This window comes from Schistocerca gregaria, chromosome 6 (genome assembly GCF_023897955.1).
Source record: "Schistocerca gregaria isolate iqSchGreg1 chromosome 6, iqSchGreg1.2, whole genome shotgun sequence".
Lineage (NCBI taxonomy): Eukaryota > Metazoa > Arthropoda > Insecta > Orthoptera > Acrididae > Schistocerca > Schistocerca gregaria.
Window position 1 is genome coordinate 304,626,287 of NC_064925.1, and position 24,617 is coordinate 304,650,903.

Sequence of the window (24,617 nt, forward strand, 5' to 3'; positions counted from 1 at the left end):
GTATACAGAAACACAGGTAGACGCCGTGTTCCTTAATTTCCGGCGGGTGTTCGATACAGTTCGGTGACACTGGCACGTAATGAACTAAATACAAGATTACGGAATAGGAGACTGTGTGACTAGACTGAAGAGTTCCTAGCAAAGAGAACACAACCTGTCACTCTGAACGGGGAGATACCTTCAGACCTAACGATATAGGAGACAATCTGAGTAGCCGTCTTAGATTGTTTGCAGATGATTCTGTCATTTACCGTCTTGTAAAGTCATCAGATGATGATTTAGATAAGATATCTGTATGGTGCGAAAAATGACAATTGATCATGAATAAGGAAAAGTGTGAAGTTATTCACATGAGTACTAAAAGAAATCAGCTTAACTTCGATTAAGCGATAAGACATACAAATCTGAATGCTGTAAATTCAACTAAATACTTAGGGATTACAATTACAAATAACCTAAATTCGAACGATTACATATATAATATTGTGGGTAGAGCAAACCAAAGACTGCGATTCATTGGCAGAACACTTAGAAGGTGCAACAGGTCTACCAAAGAGAGTGCTTACAATACGCTTCTCCGCCCTATTCCGGAGTATTGGTGTGCAGTGTGGGATCTGTATCAGGTGGGACACCGAAAAAGTACAAAGAAGGGCAGCTCGTTTTATATTATCGCGAAATAGGGGAGATAGTGTCACAGACATGAATGGGAGTGGCAATCATTAAAACAAACGCGTGTTTCGTTGCGACGGGATCTTCTCATGAAATTTCAATCACCAGTCTTCTCCTCCTATAGCGAAAACATTCTGTTGGCACCCACCTACATAGGGAGAAATGATCACCACGATAAAACAAGAGAAATGAGGGGTCACACAGAAAAATTTAAGTGTCGTTTTTCCTGCGTGCTGTTCGAGAGTGGAACGGTAGAGAGACAGCTTGAAGGTGGTTCATTGAAACCCCTGCCAGGCACTTTATTGTGAATAGCAGAGTAATCACGTAGATGTAGAACTTTGGGCGTACCCCATTAGACTTTTACAGGACAATTACTTTTTTCAATATTTATGAATGACCTAGCAGATCACGTCGGAAGTTCCATGAGGTTATTTACGAATGTTGTTGCATAAAGAGAAGTCGCAAAGCCACAAAATTATATTGAAATGCAGGTAGATCTGCAGAGGATCGGTGCTTGGTGCAGGTGGTGGCAATCGACCCCCATCATAAATAAGTGTATTGCGTACACAAAGACATTATATGATTACACGATTGCAGAAAAAAGTCACTGAAAGCAGTTACTTCTATAAAATATCTGGGTGTACGTGTACAGGCGATATGAAGTGGAACGACCATATAAAATTCATAGCAGGTAAGGCATCTTACACACTGAGATTCACTGGAAAAATCTCAGGAAGTGCAGACCATCAGCAATGGAGGTAACATATGAAAGGATTCTTCGACGAATGCCTGAATACTGCTCGCCAATCTGGGATCTGTACCAGATAGGACTGATAGAGGAAACAGAGATGATACAAAGAAGAGCGCCATGTTTCGTTACACTTTCATTTAGTAGGCGCAAAAGCGTCACGGATATGCTAAACCAATTCCAGTGATTGACTCTGCATCAATGTGTAGTTGCAGGAACAATGAAGTAATATCTAGTTTCCTCCTATGTATGTCTCTCAAAAAGTCCATGAAAATAAACTGAGAGAGTTTCGAGTCAACGCGGAGGCGCTTACCAGTGATCGTTCTTCCCGCGAACCATTCGCTACTGCAATAGGAGAAGAGGGAACTGACACTGGTATGCAAAGTACCCTCAGCCAAATATCGTGAGGTGGCTTGCGGAGTATAGCTGCAGTCACATGTAGATGAAATGCTCAGTTTCAAATATTACAATTCCAAGTGACTCACTTTAAAACTGATATTGGCCACACTTTCCAGTACATTAGGGGCTCCGATTATTTTTCAGGAACGACATGGACGCAGGAGATGTCGTGGCTGCTCGGCCACAACTGCGACTTCGAGACGGCGAAGAAGGTGCCCCTCGACTTCAGAATGCCGCACATAGAGTGAGTATTAGAAACAAAGTTGTTCGCAGGATATTTGTTGTTTTCACCAACTATAGATGACGTCAAACACAATTTGTGGCAAGAACTAAACCCCGTGCTGCCGTAGGTAATTGCTGTTATGAAGATGGCTTGCTTGCACGCAGAGACTCTACATCTCGCACCAGGGCCGAATTAGGTTAGGCAAAAAGTATCCGGACACCTGGCTGGAAATGATTTACAAGTTAGTGGCGCCATTCATCGGTAATGCTGGAATTCAATACGGTGTTGACCCATCCTTAGCCTTCATGACAGATTCCACTCTCGCAGCAATACGTTCAATCAGGTGCTGGAACGTTTCTTGGGGAATGACAGCCCATTCTGCACTGCTGCACTGAGGAGAGGTATCGATGTCGGTCGGTGAGGCCTGCCACGAAGTTGGCGTTCAAAAACATTCCATAGGTGTTCTATAGGATTAATGTCAGGACTCTGTGCAGGCCAGTCCGTTACAGGGATGTTATCGTCGTGTCCCAACACCGCCACATGCCGTGCCTTATGAATAGGTGCTCGATCGTGTGAAAGATGCAATGGGCATCCCCGCATTGTTCAACAGCTGGAAGCAAAAAGGTGGTTAAGACATCAATGTAGGCCTGTGCTGCGATAGTGCCACTAATAACAACAAGGGGTGCAAGCCCCCTCCATGAAAAAAGCGACCACACCATGACACCACCGCCTCCGAATTTTACTGGCAGGTGACGTTCACCGGGCATTCGCCATATGCACCCCCTGCCGTCGGATTGCCACATTGTGTACCGTGATGCGTCTCTACACACAACGTTTTTTCCGCTGTTCAGTCGTCCAATGTTTCAGCTTCTTACATCAAGCTAGGCGTCGTTTGGCATTGACCTGCGTGATGTGTGGCTTGTGAGCAGCCGCTCGTCCATGAAATCCAAGTTTTTTTACCTCCCACCTAACTGTCATAGTACTTGGAGGGGATCCTGATGCAGTTTGGAATTCCTGTGTGATGGTCTGGATAGATGTCTACCTATTACGCATTACAAACCTTTTCAACTGTCGGCGGGCTCTGTCAGTCAAATGGGTCAAACGGCTCTGAGCACTGTGGGACTTAACATCTTAGGTCATCAGTCCCCTAAAACTTAGAAGTACTTAAACCTAACTAACCTAAGTACATCACACACATCCATTCCCGAGGCAGGATTCGAACCTTGCGACCGTAGCAATCCCGCGGTTCCGGACTGCAGCGCCTAAAACCGCACGACCACCGCGGCCGGCTCTGTCAGTCAACAGACGATGTCGGTCTGTACGCTTTTGTGCCGTACGTGTACCTTCACGCTTCCACTTCACTGTCACATCGGAAACAGTGCACCTAGGGATATTTAGGAGTGTGAATATCTCGCGTACAGACTTACGACACAAGTGACACCCAATCACCTGATCACGTTCGAAGTCCGTGAGTTCCGCGGAGCGCCCCATTCTGCTCTCTCACGATGTCTAATGACTACTGAGGTCGTTGATATGTAGTACCTGGCAGTAGGTGGGAGCACAATGCACCTAACAGGAAAATTGTTTGTTTTTGGGTGTGTCCGGATACTTTTGATCACATAGTGTATGAAAAAAATTGTAGCAAGACAGATTAGTAAACGTTTAGAAATTTATTAAAGGAAATTATACATCACGTGTCTTGAGACCATATTGCAGTGTGGTGCACGGAGGTTATAATTAAACTTTCTTACTTGAGCCTGTGTAGCCACGAAAACTGTTCACCGTATGGGTTCCCATACGGTTTGTCATGGGGCACTTTCATGTTGGAAAAGTTTAATTATAACTACCCTGTAAATTGTTCTCTTTTCCTGATCTATCTTGGAATACTAGTCTAGTCCTGAATCTAGTGAACATTGACTAACACGACTACCAGAATGTAAGGTTGGGCTCTTCTTTTGGACGACTGTAGGTACGCCCTGATGCTGTCTTCAGATGGGGTGTTGATACTGTCAAATTAACTAGCTGAGAGGAGCCGTGCATCTGATTATATATGCGTTTGGCTGATAGGTGTCCACCTGGTATATACGAGGGTTGGAACTTTAATAGTGGCAACTATCTATTTACAGCTCGTACAAAACAGATACGTCTTTCATAGTTTTACTGACCTAAGTAGTCACCGGCATTGTGTATAGCCCGTTGCCAGCGCTGTGGAAGTCGTAGGATACCTGACGAATTTGTAGCATTTCTGAGGCGAATGCTGTGAATTGTTTCCTTCAGTTTAGAAATCGAGTTGAACTCTCGAGGGCTTAAGTCAGGGAAGTGCAGTAGGTGGTATAGCACTTAACAGCCCCTCAGTCAAACAAATCAGTAACAGCTTGCACTGTACGTGCTTGAGCATTGTCCTGCAAAATGATGGTCAGGTCCTGCGGAAAGTGTCATCACTTCTGTCTCTAAGCTGGTCGTAGGTTGTGATCCAAAAATGAACAGCACACAGACAGGAACTGACAGGAACTGACCATCATTTTGCAGGATAATGCTCAAGAACGTACAGTGCAAGCTGTTACTGATGTTTGACTGATGGGACTACTAAGTGCTGTACCACATACTGCACTCCCCTGACTTAAGCTCTCGTGATTTCAACTCGATTTGTAAACTGAAGGAAACACTTCACGGGATTCGCGTCGGAACTGCTACAAATTCGTCGGGCAATAGACTGCGAAGCTCGAACTGTCACACAACTGGCACTCCTAAGAGTATCCTACGACTTCCACATCGCTGGCAACGGGTCATACACAATGCTGGTGACTACTTGGAAGGGCAGTAAAACTTTGTAACACGTATATATTTTGTACGAGCTGTAAATAAATAGTTGCCACTATTAAAGTTCCAACCCTCGTACTTGTGTAGGGCAAAGAAGAAGCATAATGTACGCGCTGTTATGTATGCCCTCTGTTGTGTGTGACCATAACTATACGAACCTCTCTAGTTGCTGGCCTTGCCGTGTGACACCGTCTCCGTGCATACTGTATTTTCTGACGGACGCAGCAGTATTTCACAATATTTCAGGGAAGGGTGCAATACTTTTAGTTCAAAATTGTCTTACTTATTCTGCAAGAAACTAAAATAGAGGTCTCTCGAAACCTTTTCAAATATGTAACTAATGGTCGGAGATGATTATTACAGGCTTTTTGCGGTCTTGGATTGGCAATGTGTGCAACGTTCGCGTTTTTAAACTATTCGTATTTCGCAAGAACTACCTGCTTTATTGGCGTTGGTGGTGGTATCTTGAAAAACTACTCAAGTTCATCTGTATAAGACCAAGGTTTTTCTTGTTTGGGCTACAGATTTTTTACTGCATTTAACCATCTAAAATACACGGTTACATTGTGTACTTAAATGTACTAAAAGAATACTTAAATGTATATATACAGATATAAAAACTCAAGCTTCACAGTTTGGTACACAATAAATTTCTTAACAAATAGAAACAGAAATAAAGCAGACGTTTTTGATTTACCAATTCACTCAATGTCTGGGGCTTAATCAAAGGAAAAAGATAAAACGGAAAACAAGTAAACAATTACACCGCCCAATCGCGTTTATGTGAACGCCTGCCAAAAGCCTGAATAATCCCTTGTACCTAGTGTTGATGTGCAGGAAAAGAGCACCGAACGAAAACACAGACATGCCGACTCCAGTGCTCTGGTCAGCTACGCAAGGTTTCTCGCTTGAGTATCCATGGCATGAAAAGCCCAATTGAGGTGGTCATACAGATTCTCGACTGCATTTGGTAGCCAGGGGAGTACGGTAAACGCATACTGATTCTCTTCGAACCACCTATCGTAGATTGCGAGCTGTGTGACATGTCCAGTAGAACAAATACCGCTCACATATATAGATTTCTGTAGGATCACGACGGCTCCTTACCATGTCGTACGAACACCTACCGGAATCAGTAATAGGGGGTTAGTGGACGAGGGACGCTGTAATGCACCGTTCTGTAAGCTGGAAATTTGATGGCCGAAGCAGTTAAGGCAACAGCTCAAGAGTAGCGGTAACTTCGGGTTGGAGTTCCGATGCGGCGGACAGTTTCAACTTTCACCACTGTATTACCACATTGCCCTGTGAGGCTGAAGTCACAAAATACAACCACCACTACGGGAGAAAGCAGAACAACAGTAAGTGTCTGCCACACGACACTGTTCAAACTGTAAACTAACTGCCCCGACACCTGGTTTGTCAGCAGGGCTCCCTGCTAAATGTACAACTTGCAGATATGCTTCGCCACACATCCAAAAATGTGACTTCCTTGATAGTCTTTGAACCATGGAAGTGATTCCCAACTGGCGCGTCGATGTGTAATATGAAAGACGTTTCTAGCAGATGGTTTTCAGGTTGTCCCAAACCATTAGTTTGAAGAATGGTACAAATGGTAGAGGATCTTAAAAAGACTGGGAATAAATGGTCAAAAATAGATCTTCAGTATTTTATTGATACATCAAATTACAAAGAATCTCAGTGGCTATAAGTCTAAGCGTGTAATTAAAAATTTTGGATTTGGCTTTTAGCTACACATTTTGTAACTCATTTTGTGGGGTAGACTTTCATTATTACAATTAACTAGTTCTGCTTATGCTTAATAGACTGTGTTCCGTTGCATTTAATATTACGAAGGTTAACTGTTGCCGCCATATTGTAGAATCAGGTGCGTAATTAAATGAGCCTGCCAGGAGTTCCAAATATTGCTACGTTGTGGTTAGTAATAACAGTTAACTGCCAACACAAAATATTTCTGGGGATCAAAGATGAGATAATGTCACCGAAAAGTACTAGGGCCACCTGGATACCTGGAGATTGAACAACAAATAAACATCGCAAGCTGGCAAAATACGGAATTTCGCTGAAGGCAGGCTCATTGAATTACAGATCTGGTGATATAAATTGGTGGCATTGGAAATTATGAGCTCGCCCCAAGAGAATCCAACAGTTTGCAGAAGCAATGATCAAAATCAGCCGCAATTTGAATGTAGACTGGAAAACCACTGATGGACAGATGGAAGTGAAAAAATTTAATTGCCTTGAATCCAACTTTCACAACAATGGATGTGAATGGCTGAATGCACCAAACGTGAGACATGTCTTCCTGTTGGTCCAAAGAGCTTCGCAGTCTGTGTTAGCTCAACCACAATGGTCGGACTGTGCATTGTGGATACCAGCGTATATAATGCGCTGGAGTAGTTTTGGCTTAATGCGGTATTCAGATGAGGCGAAAAAGGATACCCGTTTCAGTGCATATGAAAAATACCAAGTGGCACTGTGGTTCATAGTCCATGTCAAAATGCAGATCCCCCTCTTATCGCCTGGATAAGTGATTTCTGAGATTAGAGGATGACAATGGCATCCTTATTCCCACAGGACCGTGTATAGTAAAGCGGATCAGCGTTGGACCAAACCTTTGGGTTTATCACAGTTTTAGGCTTATTTGTGAAAATCTTTTAAGTGTAACAAAATATTAAGGGTTGTATCATGGGTTTAGCAGTTGGCAGGAGATAATATTGATTTCCAACAAACTATCAGTAGTTGACAGCCGCTTTTTGAATCAGTGAAAGAAACAAACGGTGCCGATACTGAGCGCCTGCAGTGTGAGCTAAAAGAGTGGAGAGGCGATCTATCCACTGATATGTGTCTATTTTCCATATGTAATGTAGCTATCGCGAGCCCGGAGGTCTTTATGAATAATCCTGCACTTTTTGACACAAGAGCAATGTGCTGTACCGCTGCCAGCGCACCTTAACTAATGAGCTCTAAGAAAGTGAAAAATGTGTCCATAGTAGAGGGGCTTTGAAGGAAGTCAACATTAATATATTTATTTACGTTAGGTACGCTTTTAAATGAGATGTGCATAAATTTGAAGTGTTGTATATTCTTCTATGGCGCTAGATTGTAGACAGCGAGAGTAAAGTACTTGATTACAACAAATATTCTCTAATGGTGATGCATGTCAATAAGACACTGAATTTACTTATTTCATTTACTTTTTTAACCTGATCTGATTAGGATCACCAGGTTTTCGCACGTACAGTACCTTTTTTATATCGTATTGACCTCAGAAATAACAATTTCTACATGCCAAGTAATGTGAGTATGTATAGAGAGCCAGCCGGAGTGGCCGTGCGGTTCTAGGCACTACAGTTTGGAGCCGCGAGATCGCTACGGTCGCAGGTTCGAATCCCGCCTCGGGCATGGATGTGTGTGATGTCCTTAGGTTAGTTAGGTTTAAGTAGTTCTAAGTTCTAGGGGACTGATGACCTCAGAAGTTGAGTCCCATATTGCTCAGAGCCATTTGAACCATTATCTATAGAGACAATAATACTGACTCTGAACTAATAGCGTTGATACGGGTAGTAATTCTACTGCTGCTGCAACTAATAATAATAATAATAATAATAATAATAATAGAAATAATAGCTAAAGTGACAATAACAACAATAATGGTAGTTACAGCTATAAAAAAATTATAGGTATACAAAATAGATGTTTTCTGATGTAGCAAGTTCTGGGGATAGGAAATTTAAGAAGGATGGGCTGCTAAGAATAGTGAGAAGTGAGGAAGATCTGGTTGGAGAGAATAATGTACATGGGTAACGAATGCGTACAGGGACGATGGTAGTCATTATTGTTGCATCAGGCTTCTGAAGCGGGAGATTTTATTCATTTCTCTAACATAGTGCTCGAGGTAATTTCACTGTCGGGTTCCTGCTACTGAGAAGCATTTCGAGAAAGTGGCTGAAGAATAGCGTGAGACAGAAAGGATTTTTAGTAGAGGTTAGTAGCGTCGTCCTATGTCACTGTATTGTCCTCACTGCAGTCTGCTGCATTAATGTGTGTAAGGACGATTTGAAGCTGGGGTGAAGCGCTGAATTGTGTCTGCGTAAAAAGACGCACGGGCCAATGGGAGCCCCAAGCAGTGAGGTCTTGTCAATTCCGCGTACTCCAGTGGCGTGTATGTGGGTCCCCCGCCCTCTCCTCATCGGAGAATGCAAGCAGAGGAAGAGCGGGGTCGCCCCGATGACGCACTAGCGGGAGATTTAAAACTAGCGCAACAAGATGTGTGGGCAGTGGTTAAGGCGTAAGTGTGGGGTGTGTGTGTGTGTGTGCAGGCACCAGGTGATCGTGCGGTCCGACGAGGGCGTGAACCCCCTGCAGCAGCTGCTCGACATGCCGGCGCCGCGCTACATCAAGTGCCACCTGCCCACGGAGCTGCTGCCGCAGCAGATCTGGAAGACCAAGGCCAAGGTACCGTCCTGCTGGCGTTAACACAAATTACATTCCGAAATGACCAACAACCCCTTGCATTAGTGTATAAATTTCACGTATTTCTTCACGAACACATTTTAATTACTAATAATGTCGTCTTAATTTACATTTATTTATTAAACCCTTTAGGCTGTTCCCATCTTTAGATCAAAACAAATTCGTAAAATAATCAGTTGCAATAAAACCTATGCTTATGGGGGGAAATGTGAATTCGACTTACGAAAATCATAATTTTTTTTCCTGCGGTGGTTGGGAAGGGAGGGGGAGGGGTGAGGGAGTAAGGAGCGTTGCATGCTGAATACGCCCTTCATCTACATCTACATCTACATGACTACTCTGCAATTCACATTTAAGTGCTTGGCAGAGGGTTCATCGAACCACAATCATACTATCTCTCTACTATTCCACTCCCGAACAGCGAGCGGGAAAAACGAACACCTAAACCTTTCTGTTCGAGCTCTGATTTCTCTTATTTTATTTTGATGATCATTCCTACCTATGTAGGTTGGGCTCAATAAAATATTTTCGCATTCGGAAGAGAAAGTTGGTGACTGAAATTTCGTAAAAAGCTCTCGCCGCGACGAAAAACGTCTATGCTGTAATGACTTCCATCCCAACTCGTGTATCATATCTGCCACACTCTCTCCTCTATAACGCGATAATACAAAACGAGCTGCCCTTCTTTGCACCCTCTCGATGTCCTCCGTCAATCCCACCTGGTAAGGATCCCACACCGCGCAGCAATATTCTAACAGAGGACGAACGAGTGTAGTGTAAGCTGTCTCTTTAGTGGACTTGTTGCATCTTCTAAGTGTCCTGCCAATGAAACGCAACCTTTGGCTCGCCTTCCCGACAATATTATCTATGTGGTCCTTCCAACTGAAGTTGTTCGTAATTTTAACACCCAGGTACTTAGTTGAATTGACAGCCTTGAGAATTGTACTATTTATCGAGTAATCGAATTCCAACGGAGTTCTTTTGGAACTCATGTGGATCATCTCACACTTTTCGTTATTTAGCGTCAACTGCCACCTGACACACCATACAGCAATCTTTTCTAAATCGCTTTGCAGCTGATACTGGTCTTCGGATGACCTTACTAGACGGTAAATTACAGCATCATCTGCGAACAGTCTAAGAGAACTGACAAATTCAGTCCAAAATATATATCTGTCGACAGCACCAAGGTGTAAGTGTGATCGTTTGTATGTGTATGTATTGTACTTTTTTGTTTTGGCCTTACTTACTTGCACCCAATACCTTCAATTATTTGTTAGATAAACTGAGAAACAATCAAGTATGGGGTGCCGCAAGGTTCGGTCTTCGGTCCCATGCTGTTCTTAATATATATTAATGATTTGCCATTCTGTATGCACGAGGATGCAAAGCTGGTACTTTTGCCGATGATATATTTATAACAGACAACAATTAACTGGTAAAATTGTAAACGATGTTTTTCAGAAAATCATTAACTGGTTCTCTGCAAGTGGGCTCTCATTAAACTTTGACAAAATACAGTAAATACAGTTCCACACAGTAAATAGAATGACACCATTAATAAATATAGACTTCGATCAGAAATCGGTAGCTAACGTAGAATATTCAAAATTTCTAGGTGTATGCATTGATGAGAGGTTGAACTGGAAAAAACACACTGAGGATATGCTGAAATGTTTGAGTTCAGCTACTTACGCTATTAGGGTCATTGCAAATTATGGAGATATTCATCTGATTAAATTAGCTTACCACGCCTATTTTCATTATCTCATTTCGTGTGGCATCATAATGTGGGGTAACTCATCATTGAGAAAAAGAGTATTCATTGCACAAAAGCGTTTAATCAGAATAATTGCTGGAGCCCATCTAAGATCATCCTGCAGGCACTTATTTAATAGAGCTAGAGATCTTCACTGTCGCCTCACAATATATATATATTCACTTCCGAAATTTGTTATTAACAATCCGAACGAATTCAAAAGTAACAGCAGTGTACATGGCTACAACACTAGGAGAAAGGATGATCTTCACCACTCAAGGTTAAATCTGACTTTGGCTCAGAAGGCCACAAAAGTCTTTGGTCACTTACCTAATAGCATCAAAAGTCTGAAAGATAGCCATATAGCATTTAAAAGGAAATTAAAAGAATTTCTTAATGGCAACTCCTACTAATTAGATGAATTTTTGGATATAGTAAGTGGGTAATGTTCCCAACAGCCACAAAACAAAAAACAAAAAAATTAAAAATACTGAGTGTCATGTAATATTTTGTGTAATGGAATATCTTGTATAGACATATTTTATTAACCTGACACGTTCCACATCATTACGTAGTGTCGTATTCATGGTCCATGGAACAAGTACTAACCTAATTTAATCTATATTGCAATTTCTGTCTTTCTCTACAGTTTTTAGTCAACAGCTGCCTTAAGTACAATGGAAGATATTCCATGATGTCTTAAAACACGAACTATTGTTTTCTTCCTTCTAGTTGATGTTTCCCACTTGTAGCTTGCTCCATCATTTATTCCACGGCGAACCTCCTCATTAATTATCAGTCAAACTAATTTTCAACATCCTTCTGAATCTCCTCATGTCAAACTTATTGTTCTGTGCTTCTCCGTTTTTCCCAGAGTCCACGATTCACTTCCAAACTATCCAGTGCTCTAAAATTACATGATCACAAATGTTTTCTAAAAATTCAAGTAAATTTTTTGATACTAGTGGAGTTATTTTGGCTAGAAACGCACTCTTTTCTTCTGCTAGTCTGCTTATTACTTCCTGCTTGCTTCGTCTGCCAAGCGCTAGAGTCGTAGAAGAACTACATCTTTTCGTTGATTTCGTGCTCACCAATTTTCATTTTAATTTCATCACTAACATTTTTTTCTGCTGCTCCTCATTACATTCGCATTTCTTTGCTTTCTTGTCAGACCACCGTGTGTGCTCATTACACTGCTCATTCAGTTTGCAATTCTTTCTCATTTTCACTGAGGATAGTAATTTCATCAGCGAATCTTATAACTGAAAACCATTCACTGTGAATTTTAATCACATTCCTCAACCTAACTTTTATTTTCGTCATTGCTTCTTCGAAGTATACATTAAAAAGTAGCAATGAAAGACTGCATCCCCGTCTTACACCATTTTTTATCCGAGCAATTCAGTTCGCTCTTGGCCTTCCATTCCTGTTGTTGCCTTTTGTTCCTTGTACATATTGTACACTACTGGTCTTTCAGTATAACTTACACAGATATTTGTGGTAATTTCGAACTTCTAGGTCTTTTTTATTCCCAAGCGCTTTTTGAAATGGATAAATCGTATGAAAGTTCCTTGATTTTACTTACGTTTTGCTTCTAATATCCCGCGTAACGACAAAGGTGGCTTTTAGTGACTTTACCTTCCCCAAACTGATCACCATATAACACATCCTCTAATGTCTTTTCCATTCTCCTGTACGTTATTCTTGCCAGCATCTTGGTTGCGAGAGCTGTTGAGCTGATTGTCCAAAGTGAACCATTGTTTCGTTGCTGATTTGTAGTTGTTAAAAAGGAATGTTGTTTGCCCCTTCCACACCATTGTTGTTGTTGTTGTTGTGGTCTTCAGTCCAAAGACTGGTTTGATGCAGCTCTCCATGCTATCTATCCTGTGCAAGCACTTCATCTCCGAATGATTGCTTCAACCTACACACTTCTTAAACTGCTTATTGTATTCATCTCTTGGTTTCCCTTTACAATTTTTACCCTCACATTTCTCTCCAATACTAAACTGCCAATTCATTGATGTCTCAGAATGTATCCTATCAACCAGTCGGTTCTTTTCCTCAAACTGGGCACAAATTTCTTGTCCCCACAATTCTTTCCAGTACCTCGTCACTAATTGTTTACCTATCTAATCTTCAGCATTCTTCAGTATCGCCACATTTCAGAGTTTCTATTCTCTTCTTGCCTAAACTGTTTATCGTCTATGTCTCACTTCCATACACAGCTACGCTCGAGACAAATAACTATATATCCGATGTTAACAAATTTCTCTTCTTCAAAAACACTTTTCCTGTCACTACCAGTCTGCATTTTACATCCTCTCTACTTTCGCCATCATCAGTTACTCTGCTGCCCAAACAGCAAAACCCATCAATTCCTTTTAGTGTCTCGTTTGCTAATCTATCTAATGTCCCCAGCATCATCTGATTTAATTCAACTACACACCACTATCCTCGTTTTGCGGTTGTTGATGTTCATCTTATACCCTTCTTTTAAGATACTGTCCATTCCGTTTAACTGTCCTTTGCTGACAGAATCGCAGTGTCATCGGCAAACCTTAAAGTTTTTATTTCTTCTGTCAGAACTTTAAATTCCTACTCTAAACTTTTGTGTGGTTTCTCTTACTGCTTGTTCAATGTACGGACTGAATAAGCTTGTCTCACTCATTTCTCAATCGCTGTTCCCCCTCTGGGCCACTCGACTGTTAAACTGCCGTCTGGTTTCCATTCAAGTTGTCAATAGACTTTTGCTCCCAGTATTTTACCCCTGATACCTTCAGAAGTTCAAAGAGATTAGTCCAGTCAATATTGTCAAAAGCTTTCTTTAAGTCTAAAAATGCTATAAACGAATTTTTGCCTTTCCTTTACCTACATTGAAAGATAAGTCGTAGGGTCAGTATTGCCACGCTTGTACCTACAGTTTTCTAGAATCGAAACTGCTCTTCTCGAGCCCATCTCCTATCAGATTATCCATTATTCTGTAAAGAATTCGTGTTAGTATTTTTCAACTATGACTTATTAAACTGATAGGTAATTTGTAATTTCACATCTATCGGGAACTGTTTTCTTTCGAGTTGGAATAATTACTGTCTTTTTGCAGTCTGAGGTTATTTCATCTGTCTCATACATCTGGCACACCAGATGGAATAGTTTTGTCGTGGCTGGCTCTCCCAAGGCTATCAGTAGTTCTGACGGAATGTCGTCTACTCCCGGGGCTTTGTTTCGACTTAGGTCTTCCAGAGCTCTGTCAGGTTGTTCTCACAGCATCGTATCTCCAATCACCACTTCATCTACGGTATCTTCCATTTCTGTAATATTGCTTTCAAGCTAATCTCCCTCGTAGAGGCGTCCTGTATACTCCGCCCACGTTCCATCTTTCCTTCTTTGCTTAGGACTGGTTTTCCATGAGAGCTCTTGATATCTATACAGTCGTTTCTCTTTTCTCCAAAGGCCTCTTTATTTTTCCTGTAGGCGGTATCACCTTTCTGTAAGTGAAATATGTTTCTAATTCCATACATTTTTTCTCTAGACATTTCTTTCCAGCCATTTGGTGGCAAATTTTCCAAAGCTCTGTCAAACTCTGACTCTAATATTGGATCGCATATGTGTTCCACATCGACTCCCATTTCTTCTTCACGCACGCCAATTATAGTAATTCTACTTCACTGAACCACATTCTACATACTGCTGTTTAGCACAAGATTTATTTTTCTTCAGTTCCATTCTGGTCTAGTGCGCAATATAACAAACTGACGGGACTTACTAATTGAGTTGTAACAGTTTCCAATTAACTTCGAGATAATGTGCACAAGCCAACGCCTGTAATGTTGGGCAACTCTCAATTGACCGGTACTGGTAGTAGCCATACCAAAGGAATCTGAATTTCAGTAACACTATAGATTTCCGGAATTATATGACATTGATTAACAAGATAAAGTGCATAAAGCCTTAGAACTTCAATTACGATAGACAAAAAAATCAACAAGGCAAAACAAAAAGAGTATTAAAAGTTTTTATTTTACGCGATAATTTTTAAGCAGTAGTTCTTCCTTGATATGTGAATGGAGCGAATAATATTCAGATGTGACTGTTAATGCTTACATTCACGAAATAAAATTTTAACACACTCTAGTTTCATGTGTTATAAGTAAATAAAACAGCATTTATTACAAAATACGAGTATGTATTGTTCGACAGGGCCGCCGCATTCCAGTAATGTCACGTGCCCAGACCCCGCGTGGCGTTCACGAGATCCCGGTTATACTGCCAGCAGCCGGTGGAAACATATTTTCTTCCGATTTCGCAGAAATCTCTATAACCACACTTCCCATGTCGGTCCACTGGAGGACTAAAGAAGTCAAATCTGGGAAGCTCGGTTCACGAGCGTATAGCTCCCTTTCCCTGAAATTTGCGCTGAGAATGTTTTGAACGTGAGTTGAAAAATGTGGTAACGTGTCAGAACCATATTTCTTCACAAATGTTAGCTGACAAATTCTCCAAGAAGTAAACTAGAAACCCATATATGAGGGCTACTTTTCTTTTCAACTCCTGATCGACTGCGAAGTGGATATCGCAATGGAAATGAAACATACTTTATTTGTAACATTTAGCTTCACTTACCAGCTACTTCTCTATATAATCGCCGCTCCGACTTAGACATTTGTCGTAGCGTGGTATCAAATTTCCAATATTCTCCTCAAAAAAGGTAGCCGCCTATGCTTTCCGCCAGTTGCCTACGCTGGTCTGCAGCTCGACCCGGTGCCAAAATTCTGTCATAGCCTGCGGTTCAAGTGAACACACAGATGAAAAACAGAGGGAGTCAAACCCGGTTGTATGGTTGGTGACCAAACACTTCCCACAGAAAATGCTGAAGGAGTGTCATCGTTGTACCAGTAGTTTGGTTCAAATGGTTCAAATGGCTCTGAGCACTATGGGACTTAACATCTGAGGTCATCAATTCCCTAGAAGTTAGAACTACTTAAACCTAACTAACCCAAGGACATCCATGCCCGAGGCAGGATTCGAACCTGCGACCGTAGTAGTCGCGCCTTTCGGGACTAGAACCGCTAGACCACCGCGGCCGGCTTCTATAACTGTATGAGAACTTTGTAATGAATAAAAGTTCCAAAGTTCCGGCTCAGCAGTTTGCGGCTGATGTTGTTTTTTTTTTTTGTCAGTCTACTGACTGGTTTGATGCGGCCCGCCACGAATTCCTTTCCTGTGCTAACCTCTTCATCTCAGAGTAGCACTTGCAACCTACGTCCTCAATTATTTGCTTGACGTATTCCAATCTCTGTCTTCCTCTACAGTTTTTGCCCTCTACAGCTCCCTATAGTACCATGGAAGTCATTCCCTCATGTCTTAGCAGATGTCCTATCATCCTGTCTCTTCTCCTTATCGGTGTTTTACACATATTCCTTTCCTCTCCGATTCTGCGTAGAACCTTCTCATTCCTTACCTTATCAGTCCACCTAATTTTCAACATTCGTCTATAGCACCACATCTCAAATGCTTCGATTCTCTTCTGTTCCGGTTTTCCCACAGTCCATGTTTCACTACCATACAATGCTGTACTTCAGACGTACATCCTCAGAAATTTCTTCCTCAAATTAAGGCCGTTATTTGATATTAGTAGACTTCTCTTGGCCAGAAATGCCTTTTTTGCCATAGCGAGTCTGCTTTTGATATCCTCCTTGCTCTGTCCGTCATTGTTTATTTTACTGCCTAGGTAGCAGAATTCCTTAACTTCATTGACTTCGTGACTCTCAATCCTGATGTTAAGTTTCTCGCTGTTCTCATTTCTACTACTTCTCATTACCTTCGTCTTTCTCCGATTTACTCTCAAACCATACTGTGTACTCATTAGACTGTTCATTCCGTTCAGCAGATCATTTAAATTCTTCTTCACTTTCACTCAGGATAGCAATGTCATCAGCGAATCGTATCATTGATATCCTTTCACCTTGTATTTTAATTCCACTCCTAAACGTATCTTTTATTTCCATCATTGCTTCCTCGATATACAGATTGAAGAGTAGGGGCTGATCGTTATAATGAAGAAGAACACACATGGCAGTTACATTTTGTGGGCTATGTGAAATCAGGTTGAACATTTCAGCGTGCACTTCACTCATGGTTATCAACATTATTCATCTAGGCACATTTATGTGCTCACTGTGCCGTCAGAACTGGAAAGAGCCACGTGACGCGATTCACGGGCATATTAATTGCACTGCACAAAACATTTGCGCAAAGCTTGAGCGGATTTCACCGATAAGAGGTTAAGAAAAGGCACCACGTACCAAATCTAGTTATTAAAGTACACTACTGGCCATTAAAATTGCTATGATAAACGGGTATTCATTGGTCAAATTATTATACTAGAACTGACATGTGATTACATTTTCACGCAATTTGGGTGCATAGATCCTGAGAAAGCAGTACCCAGAACAACCACCTCTGGCCGTAATAACAGCCTTGATACGCCTGGACATTGACTCAAACAGAGCTTGGATGGCGTGTACAGGTACAGCTGCCCATGCAGATTCAACACGATACCACAGTTCATCAAGAGTAGTGACCGGCGTATTGTGACGAGTCAGTTGCTAGGCCACCAATGACCAGACGTTTTCAGTTGGTGGGAGATCTGGAGAATGTGCTGTCCAGGGCAGCTGTCGAACATTTTCTTCATCCACAAAGGGCTGTAGAGGACTTGCAACACGCGGTCGTGCATTATCCTGCTGAAATGTAGGGTTTCGCAGGGATCGAATTAAGGGTAGAGCCACGGGTCGTAACACATCTGAAATGTAACGTCCACTGTTCAAAGTGCCGTCAATGTGAACAAGAGGTGACCGAGACGTATAACCAATGACATCCCATACCATCCCGCCGGGTGATACGCCAGTATGGCGATGACGAATACACGCTTCCAATGTGCGTTCTCCGCGATATCGCCAAACACGGATGCGACCATCATGATACTGTAAACAGAACCTGGATTCATCCGAAAAATAATGTTTTGCCATTTGTGCACCCATGTTCGTCGTTGAGTACACCATCGCAGGCGCTCCTGTCTGTGATGCAGCGTCAAGATCAACCTCATCCATGGTCTCCGAGCCGATAGTCCATGCTACTGCAAAAGTCGTCGAACTGTTCGTGCAGATTGTTGTTGTTTTGCAAACGTCCCCATCTGTTGACCCAGGGATCGAGACGTGGGTGCACGATCCGTTACAGCCATGCGGATAAGATGCCTTTCGTCTCGACTGCCAGTGATACGAGGCCGTTGGGATCCAGCACGGCGTTGCGTATTACCCTCCTGAACCCACCGATTCCATATTCTGCAAACAGTCATTGGACCTCGACCAATGCGAGCAGCAATGTCTCGATACGATAAACCGCAATCGCGATAGGCTACAATCCGACCTTTATCGAAGTCGGAAACGTGATGGTACGACATTCTCCTCCTTACACGAGGCATCACAACAACGTTTCACCAGGCAACGCCGGTCAACTGCTGTTTGTGTAATGGAAACTTTCCTCATGTCAGCACGTTGTAGGTGTCGCCACCGGCGCCAACCTTGTGTGAATGCTCTGAAACGCTAATCATGTGCAAGTCACAGCACATTCTTCCTGTAGGTTAAATTTCGCATCGTCTGTAGCACGTCATCTTCGTGGTGTAGCAATTTTAATGTCCAGTAGTGTATCTTCATTTGTGTTAGAATGATAACTGATCATTGAATCGGTGAAGTAGCTTGTAATCAGAAGACATTAGTTGATTCTATGATGTGATCACTTAGTTTCTATCACTTTCATGTCAAAATGAATGGAATGCATATTCACTATGTCAGATTCGTCAATGAGACAGCAATAGAGGCAGAGTCAGAAAAGAAATTACATAAAAAGATTAGGGTCTTAAATCAAGAGATAGCAAAACTACAACTCAAAGTAAATACCAACAAGACAGAAGTCAGGGTTGTAAACAAGAAAGGTGGTTGAAGTACGACTGAAATAAGAGCAGGCAGTGAGCAGCTCGAGAAAGTTACCGAATTTCACCGTCTCACAATCATTATGGAGGAAAACAATAGATATCTCAAGGCAATCCAGACAAGAGCAGTATTGACTAAGAGTGTCACCCAAAATAAGATGAACCTTCTGCTCAAGAAGAATATCGATTTCCACGTTAAGAGAATACATATGAAGGCCTTTGTATGGCGTGCCCTGACATACGGATGTGAAACTCAGTGTTGGCAAAGCAGGTGAAAGCTGCAGGAATGTGGATCTGCGGAAGAACTGGAATGACAGAAAAACGAGCTAGGTGGTTCTGCTAGAAACAGCAGAGGAGAAAGGACTCCTGAAAGCTGTAGACTAATGCAAAGCAAAATTCGTTCGACACTTAATTAGAAATAATATACCTTCACGATCTATTTGCTAGGTCAAGATGGTATGGAAGAAAACCAGGGGACGAACTAGAACATACTATTTAAAATTTGTGATGAGTCAGGTGGGATGTTCATACTCAGGATGTTTGTTTCAACTTGAGATAACTGAATATCTAGAAAATGAAGCATCGTACGAAAAAATATGCTAGGTGAAAAGTTAGTATTAGTAAAGGGAGCATCTGTCTGTGCAACAATTGGCCACCTTCTAATCACCCCTTCAGCGTGGACGGGGTCAACTTCATATTTTCAAATGGATCCCCACCCCAACACTCGCCACCGTTTTTATTGCATAACAGGATTCCAGGCCAATAAATATGTTCAGTTTACTCATACCATTCTTTTTCCATTCGTGGTACATAGCACTGTAATAGATCTCAAGTGCGTCTGCCTTTGCAATGAATAACCGACTCATTTGATTCTACATTTAATTTACTATTTAAATCTAAACATTTGTGGCCTAACGGTTAATATTTATGTTCAAAATTTACCTCAGTGTTGCAAATTTGACTGTAGAGTATACTACGATTAGCCGTTACAGTGTCTGCTTAGAAACTACGTTTAGCGTGCTCGAGAAGAATTTACGTTCGAATAGGGTGCCTGATTTTGGTAAGTATGAAAGGCACGTGCGCCTGTCACTACCACTTAAGGGACGTTGTACCTTATTACAACGGTTGTGGTTTGTATTCCGCCGTTAGCCGTGCAGCAGCCAGTACGAGAGTTACGGCGGTTTGGGTGGAAACACACACCGAAATCAATCACCGTGATGATGGGATTTGAGGACGGACATCGAAATCAAGTACACCGATTGTCTATGGACTTTGACAATCAATCACATAAAATAAATTAAACTAAACTCCATCCTAACATGAAGACCCAAAGTACCGACCGGCCGCCGTGTCGGCCTAATACAACAGGTGTCACTGGTTGCTGATATGGAGCGGCATGTGGTCAGCACGCCGTTCTCCCAGCCGTTGGGGAAGAGAAAACTACGTTATCATACAAGTTGATGACTTGCCAGAAATATCAGTGTTTACTCACATTTCCAGAATGAGATTTTCACTCTGCAGCCGAGTGTGTGCTGATATGAAACTTCCTGGCAGATTAAAAATGTCTGCTCGACCGAGACTCGAACTCGGGACCTTTACCTTTCGCGGGCAAGTGCTCTACCATCCCCCAGGCTGTGGCTAAGCCATGTCTCCGCAGTATCCTTTCTTTCAGGAGCGCTAGTTCTGCAAGGTTCGCAGGAGAGCTTCTGTAAAGTTTGGAAGGTAGGAGACGAGATAATGGCAGAAGTACAGCTGTGAGGACCGGGCGTGAGTCGTGCTTCGGTAGCTCAGTTAGTTGAATCCGGCACGGTTGCTCAGCGTGTTCGGTCAGAGAGCCGGTTGGCCTCTGTAATAAAAAAAATCTGAGTGGAAGGATCAACGACCGAACTTGAACAGGATGTCTTGCGACGTCCGCAACGACCAAACACAACGATCAATTAAAAAAAAAAAAAGTTGGTAAAGCACTTGCGCGCGAAAGGCAAAGGTCCCGAGTTCGAGTCTCGGTCGGGAACACAGTTTTAATCTGCCAGGAAGGTTTACTCACATTATTTATAATGCAGAAACATTTTTGTAATAATCAAGTAACGTCTGAATATCAGTATCAACTGTTAGGATACAAAAGTAGAATCAAATGCGTCTGCTCTTAATTGTAAAAGCAGGCTCACTAAAGAGTATAAATTGTAAGAAAAAGGATGAGTAATACATAATAATTTTTGGTACCGTGTTAGGATTCACTGCAATTACTAAACACCTCAATAATAAGGCACTGTCATAAAGAAGTTTTCATCGCTGGCCTGTATAATGTGCCACGTGTATGCGCTGCCTACAGATCATCTACGTGGCGCGCGACCCTAAGGACGTGGCCGTGTCCTACTACCACTACATGAGGACGTGCTACGGCTACTCTGGCTCCATAGACGACTTCCTGGAGGCCTTCCTGGACGAATCCCGTAAGTAGAGCGCCACCAGTCACAGTATGTCGCCGATACGGCTCTGCCTCGTTTTCCTTCGTCGAGTGTATTGACTTTTTCGCCCCCAAACATGGGAATTATTTTTTGTTGAGAATCAAAAACGTGCTATAATTTTTGACTGATAACTTTAGTTCAGACCTAGAAAAATACTATAAGATTGTTATCAGTATTTAATAAGGAAGGGGGGCGTGTGGCACTCATCGTTTGTAGCGTCGAAACTGTAGAGGGCTGAAAGAAATTGAATATTCTGCGTAAGACAGATTTACACCAGTATCAGTAAGTACATGTTTGCCTAATAAGTGGATGTAAGTATTTACTAAACCACTTTCATGGTACCCAAAATACCAAAGTTTAAATACGAAAACTGAGATTAAATCGTCATAAGAACACCAATAATTGTTGTTTCGTATACAAAGGAATATTTCATTTTACGCACCACATTTTCATCAAGTGGATGCAAGATCCATTATGCTAATTTGCTTTTGCAAATTCCTTCTTATTTTCTTCAATCTCTCTGAGGAGGAGATCTGTTCGATTATAATGTTTATTGTTTAGAGCTCTCACCGATTTTTTTTTTCGAAACCTCCGTTAGTCCTGCAGATTTTTCACGAGTTTTGTACTTAAAAATGTAAGTCTGAACAATTGAAACCAAATGTTATCATTTTCCTCTATGTCATTTCCTCCGGCAGAAATACGACACTCGTTGATTTCATGGTTTATTTTGTCTGTCCTACCCATGTTCCCATTAGGCATAAATACTGAAGGGGTAGCCGTAGAAAGAGGTAACCTTCAATTTAGTAAGCTTTAGTTTGACAGTATTATCTGATTCATGCTGATAACTAGTAATTCCACATTTACTGCCAGTAAGAACTGTTTTCGCTACGTATTGTTTTGTCTTGTTGTGTTTATGTTCTTGTGTTTCAGTTCAGCGAAACATATAACATGTAAGATATCAAAATAAGTTCTTTTGTGTTAGATTGTTCTTTTCTATCGATTCCTTCAGTTACTGCTGGTTAGGGACATTTGTGGTTTTTATCCTAGTGAATCTGAATCAATAAAGACAATAACACTGTCCATAATTTCTCTTGTTTAAATAGCATCTTGTTTTTTGGATTTCTTCAAAATTTCAACGCTCGTTAGCTTCGTTACCCCATGAAATGGAAATCTTTTGGAATTCAGTGGTTCATTATTGTCCCAGTTTCCGAATGCCTACATTCTTTGGACCCTCGAAGAGATTCTAGCTAGCGAATATTTCGTTTGTAACTATATGGTAGTGTTATTTTATCACTTGCTAGTTCGCCTACAAAGGAAATCGCAAGGACCGTTGCTTTACCGCCGCTAGAGTGTTTTTCCCCTTCAGTAGACGTTAAATTCATCAAATATCTATTGTTCCTGTTTAGGCACGACACCTCACATCCAAGCCTGGTTGGCTTTATAAGTATAAATAGCACCCATGGATCTATGCCGAAATATTTCACCACGAACTCGTCAAAGCCAAGGAATTCATATCCGGTTAAGTAAATTTGGGTAGGTGTTGAACAGAATATTCACCATGAACTCTTCATACACTCCTGGAAATGGAAAAAAGAACACATTGACACCGGTGTGTCAGACCCACCATACTTGCTCCGGACACTGCGATAGGACTGTACAAGCAATGATCACACGCACGGCACAGCGGACACACCAGGAACGGCGGTGTTGGCCGTCGAATGGCGCTAGCTGCTCAGCATTTGTGCACCGCCGCCGTCAGTGTCAGCCAGTTTGCCGTGGCATACGGAGCTCCATCGCAGTCTTTAACACTGGTAGCATGCCGCGACAGCGTGGACGTGAACCGTATGTGCAGTTGACGGACTTTGAGCGAGGGCGTATAGTGAGCATGCGGGAGGCCGGGTGGACGTACCGCCGAATTGCTCAACACGTGGGGCGTGAGGTCTCCACAGTACATCGATGTTGTCACCAGTGGTCGGCACAAGGTGCACGTGCCCGTCGACCTGGGACCGGACCGCAGCGACGCACGGATGCACGCCAAGACCGTAGGATCCTACGCAGTGCCGTAGGGGACCGCACCGCCACTTCCCAGCAAATTAGGGACACTGTTGCTCCTGGGGTATCGGCGAGGACCATTCGCAACCGTCTCCATGAAGCTGGGCTACGGTCCCGCACACCGTTAGGCCGTCTGCCGCTCACGCCCCAACATCGTGCAGCCCGCCTCCAGTGGTGTCGCGACAGGCGTGAATGGAGGGACGAATGGAGATGTGTCGTCTTCAGCGATGAGAGTCGCTTCTGCCTTGGTGCCAATGATGGTCGTATGCGTGTTTGGCGCCGTGCAGGTGAGCGCCACAATCAGGACTGCATACGACCGAGGCACACAGGGCCAACACCCGGCATCATGGTGTGGGGAGCGATCTCCTACGCTGGCCGTACACCTCTGGTGATCGTCGAGAGGACACTGAATAGTGCTCGGTACATCCAAACAGTCATCGAACCCATCGTTCTACCATTCCTAGACCGGCAAGGGAACTTGCTGTTCCAACAGGACAATGCACGTCCGCATGTATCCCGTGCCACCCAACGTGCTCTAGAAGGTGTAAGTCAACTACCCTGGCCAGCAAGATCTCCGGATCTGTCCCCCATTGAGCATGTTTGGGACTGGATGAAGCGTCGTCTCACGCGGTCTGCACGTCCAGCACGAACGCTGGTCCAACTGAGGCGCCAGGTGGAAATGGCATGGCAAGCCGTTCCACAGGACTACATCCAGCATCTCTACGATCGTCTCCATGGGAGAATAGCAGCCTGAATTGCTGCGAAAGGTGGATATACACTGTACTAGTGCCGACATTGTGCATGCTCTGTTGCCTGTGTCTATGTGCCTGTGGTTCTGTCAGTGTGATCATGTGATGTATTTGACCCCAGGAATGTGTCAATAAAGTTTCCCCTTCCTGGGACAATGAATTCACGGTGTTCGTATTTCAATTTCCAGGAGTGTAGTACAGGAATTCACATGTATTTCATTAAATTTCAGTTTCCAACATTGAATGAACGAAAAA

General features: G+C 42.6%; 1 protein-coding gene across 1 annotated transcript in view; it reads left to right on the forward strand.

Annotated features, from left to right (window-relative positions):
- The window catches only part of LOC126278516 (luciferin sulfotransferase-like), a 43,597-nt gene that overhangs the window by 11,824 nt on the left and 7,156 nt on the right, over nt 1–24,617 (forward strand). Inside the window, exons 3-5 of the mRNA XM_049978681.1 lie at nt 1,961–2,060; nt 9,200–9,335; nt 21,426–21,546. Coding sequence (XP_049834638.1) covers nt 1,961–2,060; nt 9,200–9,335; nt 21,426–21,546 — 357 coding nt within the window. The remainder of the gene's footprint in view (nt 1–1,960; nt 2,061–9,199; nt 9,336–21,425; nt 21,547–24,617) is intronic.